Raw genomic sequence first — 3814 nt, forward strand, 5'->3', positions numbered from 1 at the left:
GTTAATCAAAAATCTAACGGCACTTTTCTGATACAATGTGGATGCAAGCTTTCGATTGCGACCAGTTTGAATAAGATTGGTGCAGTCAATCCTGAGGAATGATAATCGTATACCAGAAATGTGACATTTTTTGTTTTCCATCATTATCATAATAAGGTTCAGTTTTAGACTCTCACGTACGTATGCTCGCACGCACACACGCAAAGCGAGTTTGTCCCTCAAGGCGCGTTTGCAGCGCTCATGTACGATTATTCGCTTGAGTGTACAAATACGCCTTGAGAGACAATGTGTATGTGCGTGCATCCGTATATGATACGTATCAAGCAGTATGCGGTAGCATCGCGACACAGTATATACAGTAGCGCAACTCTCCTGATTTTGTGTTGGCCAAAACGGAGTGCGCATGCGCGAAATAAGTAAGTTGGTCGGTAACGCCATCTGAACTTCTCTCTCGCTTACTCTCTGATTTTTCGTTCTCTCTCACACCATTTAAATACCCAATTAAATGCCTATTGCCTACTTATATTTACCGGAACAGATGACATTACATGTCATTTATTACGTACCGTGCAATTTATCAGTTTTTGATAAATTAAAAGCGATTGCAAAGTGACAAAGTGATATAACTAACAAATTGACAAAGTGATAGTGACAGATTGGCCAAGTGACAGTGACAGTGATAAATTTAAGTGAAAGATCGAATTCGATATCTTGAGGGAGGATAGTTGATCTGTATAAATATTTTACAGGTCTTCAATTCTCTTGCAGGGAAAGCACTTTGATCTTAGCTCTGTTTCAGGTGTACGTGTATTGCGGTAACAACCAGAAGAACATTGAAAAGAAAATAAAAATAAAGATGAGTGCCAAAGAAAATCTATATTGTGCAGTATCTGACTGCAATCAACAAAATGAGAATTTGGAGAAAAGGCATTTTTTTAATTTCCAAAGGAGCATGACAGGTATGATCACTTTAATTATTATCTTTCACATAAATTGTACTATCAACTATTCTTTCCTATATTTTTAATATTTAATATTCTTTAATATTTTAATATTCTTTAATATTTAATTATAATATATATGCATTCTATTTTCTTATATTGATAAATCTATAATATATACAGATGGTTGCAATGGGTGCGAGCATGTGGAAGGTTGGATCTTGAACCAAAAGGCCCAGAATATTCTAGCCAGAACTGTCGTTTGTGCCACTTGCATTTTGAAGAGAAGTGGTATAATGTCAACAAAATCAGAGCACGTCTTCACCCAGATGCTATACCTACAAGATTTTCTGGCCCAACTTTTGACAAAAAGTGAGTTTACACTTTTAAAAATCATATTACTTTGTCTATAAAAACAGACAAAAGTCTTTTTCATAATAAGAATATAACATTTAATATGTAAAAAATAAAATAATTATTTTGTAGCAATGCAGCTGTTTCAAATATGGAAGAAGATAATGCGTAAGTAATTGCATTTATTATAAAAATAATATACTGAAAAGAATAAAAAAAATAATTAAAATATTTTTTTACAGAGGTAAAACACAAATTGCTTCTACAGAAATACATGCTGCTGTAGAAGTAGAAAACAAGATGGAGCAACAGAAGAAACATAAGGATGTGATAAATTTAAGTGAAAGATCGAATTCGATATCTTGAGGGAGGATAGTTGATCTGTATAAATATTATACAGGTCTTCAATTCTCTTGCAGGGAAAGCACTTTGATCTTAGCTCTGTTTCAGGTGTACGTGTATTGCGGTAACAACCAGAAGAACATTGAAAAGAAAATAAAAATAAAGATGAGTGCCAAAAAAAATCTATATTGTGCAGTATCTGACTGCAATCAAAAAAATGAGAATTTGGAGAAAAGGCATTTTTTTAATTTCCAAAGGAGCATGACAGGTATGATCACTTTAATTATTATCTTTCACATAAATTGTACTATCAACTATTCTTTCCTATATTTTTAATATTTAATATTCTTTAATATTTTAATATTCTTTAATATTTAATTATAATATATATGCATTCTATTTTCTTATATTGATAAATCTATATATCTATATCTAATATATACAGATGGTTGCAATTGGTGCGAGCATGTGGAAGGTTGGATCTTGAACCAAAAGGCCCAGGATATTCTAGCCAGAACTGTCGTTTGTGCCACTTGCATTTTGAAGAAAAGTGGTATAATGTCAACAAAATCAGAGCACGTCTTCACCCAGATGCTATACCTACAAGATTTTCTGGCCCAACTTTTGACAAAAAGTGAGTTTACACTTTTAAAAATCATATTACTTTGTCTATAAAAACAGACAAAAGTCTTTTTCATAATAAGAATATAACATTTAATATGTAAAAAATAAAATAATTATTTTGTAGCAATGCAGCTGTTTCAAATATGGAAGAAGATAATGCGTAAGTAATTGCATTTATTATAAAAATAATATACTGAAAAGAATAAAAAAAATAATTAAAATATTTTTTTACAGAGGTAAAACACAAATTGCTTCTACAGAAATACATGCTGCTGTAGAAGTAGAAAACAAGATGGAGCAACAGAAGAAACATAAGGATGAAGAACAAATAATTGAGGCAGACACTCAACAAGGAAAAAGAAATGGGTAAGATTATATATTTCTATAAAATCTCTTAGATAGCTTTTCCTATAATAATTGTGATATTATTTTATTATATATTTTTTACAGACATATGTACAGATACAAAGAATTCAATCTTTATCAAAGTACAAGGCATAAATGAGAGCAGATAATAAAAGATTATAAAAAGACTATTTTATGTACTATTTCTAATAGGAAGGATATAGCAAAATTTTTTAATTTTTTAAAATATAATAATGTATTATTATCTGCTATCATTTCTTGTACTGATAGAGATTGAATTATATTTTACATCTGCACATATATTTATCTGAAACATTATATATACAATAGCTTTATAGTTTATGTAATATTAATTTACTATTTTTTATTATTTAATTTGAAATTACATAACTGTGATAATTATTTTTTTCATTTATAATTTGTTTAATTTACATTCAATTATAACTTTAAAAATTAATGTATAAATATTGCATTTGCTATTTTCATGTATTTAATTATCATCTTTAATTTTATAATTATAATTATTAGTTGATTTTTTCTGTTTCTTTTTATTTTTATTAATATTTGATATATTTGGGAATATTGTAGGAGCACATCCAGTAATCCTGTGACAACGTCACTCCAATCGACAGAAAATAGTCCTCGGAAAAGAAAATTGCGCATGAAGATCATGAAATTAAAAGCGCAAAACAAAACGTTGCGGGAAACAGTTAGAAGACTTCGAATGGAGAAAAAGAAGCAAACAAGAAATGCACCAATAAATAAAGAGGCCGAACATGAAACTCTACGAAAATTAGGCTGTAAGTTATTACCTATAAATTTTGCGAAATTATTATCTGCACAAATTGATAAACAAAGCAAAAGCAAACGTGGTAAAAGATATGATCCCGAATTTAAAAAATTTGCACTATCTGTATATTTTTCAAGTCCACGAAATTATAGAGAACTAAAAGAATCAATTGCCTTGCCTTCCGTGCGTTCTCTACAATTATTTACAAACACGTGGAATATTGTGCCCGGTATAAATAATAAAGTTTTTGACGCTTTTACTATTAAATTAAATTCATTACCGATAATAGAGCGTCATTGTATATTATGCGCAGATGAAATGAGTTTAAAAGCTCATTATATATGAGTTTAAAAGCTTATTTTATAATGTATCACGGGATGAAATAATAGGTTTTGAA

At 29.7% G+C, this 3814-nt stretch overlaps 1 protein-coding gene and 1 pseudogene across 1 annotated transcript; both read left to right on the forward strand.

Annotated features, from left to right (window-relative positions):
* Window positions 1–768: 768 nt before the first annotated feature.
* LOC115246285 (52 kDa repressor of the inhibitor of the protein kinase-like) lies at window positions 769–1661 on the forward strand (the record flags this gene model as incomplete). Its single annotated transcript, XM_029825003.1, is given in 5 exon segments — window positions 769–935; window positions 938–959; window positions 1125–1313; window positions 1428–1463; window positions 1538–1661. Coding segments are annotated over 5 exon segments (538 nt in total), but the record flags the coding sequence as incomplete, so codon positions are not given.
* On the forward strand, window positions 1629–2937 carry LOC115246284 (annotated as a pseudogene).
* The last annotated feature ends 877 nt before the right edge of the window (window positions 2938–3814 follow it).

Source organism: Formica exsecta, unplaced genomic scaffold (genome assembly GCF_003651465.1).
Source record: "Formica exsecta isolate Colony F162 unplaced genomic scaffold, ASM365146v1 scaffold1450, whole genome shotgun sequence".
Lineage (NCBI taxonomy): Eukaryota > Metazoa > Arthropoda > Insecta > Hymenoptera > Formicidae > Formica > Formica exsecta.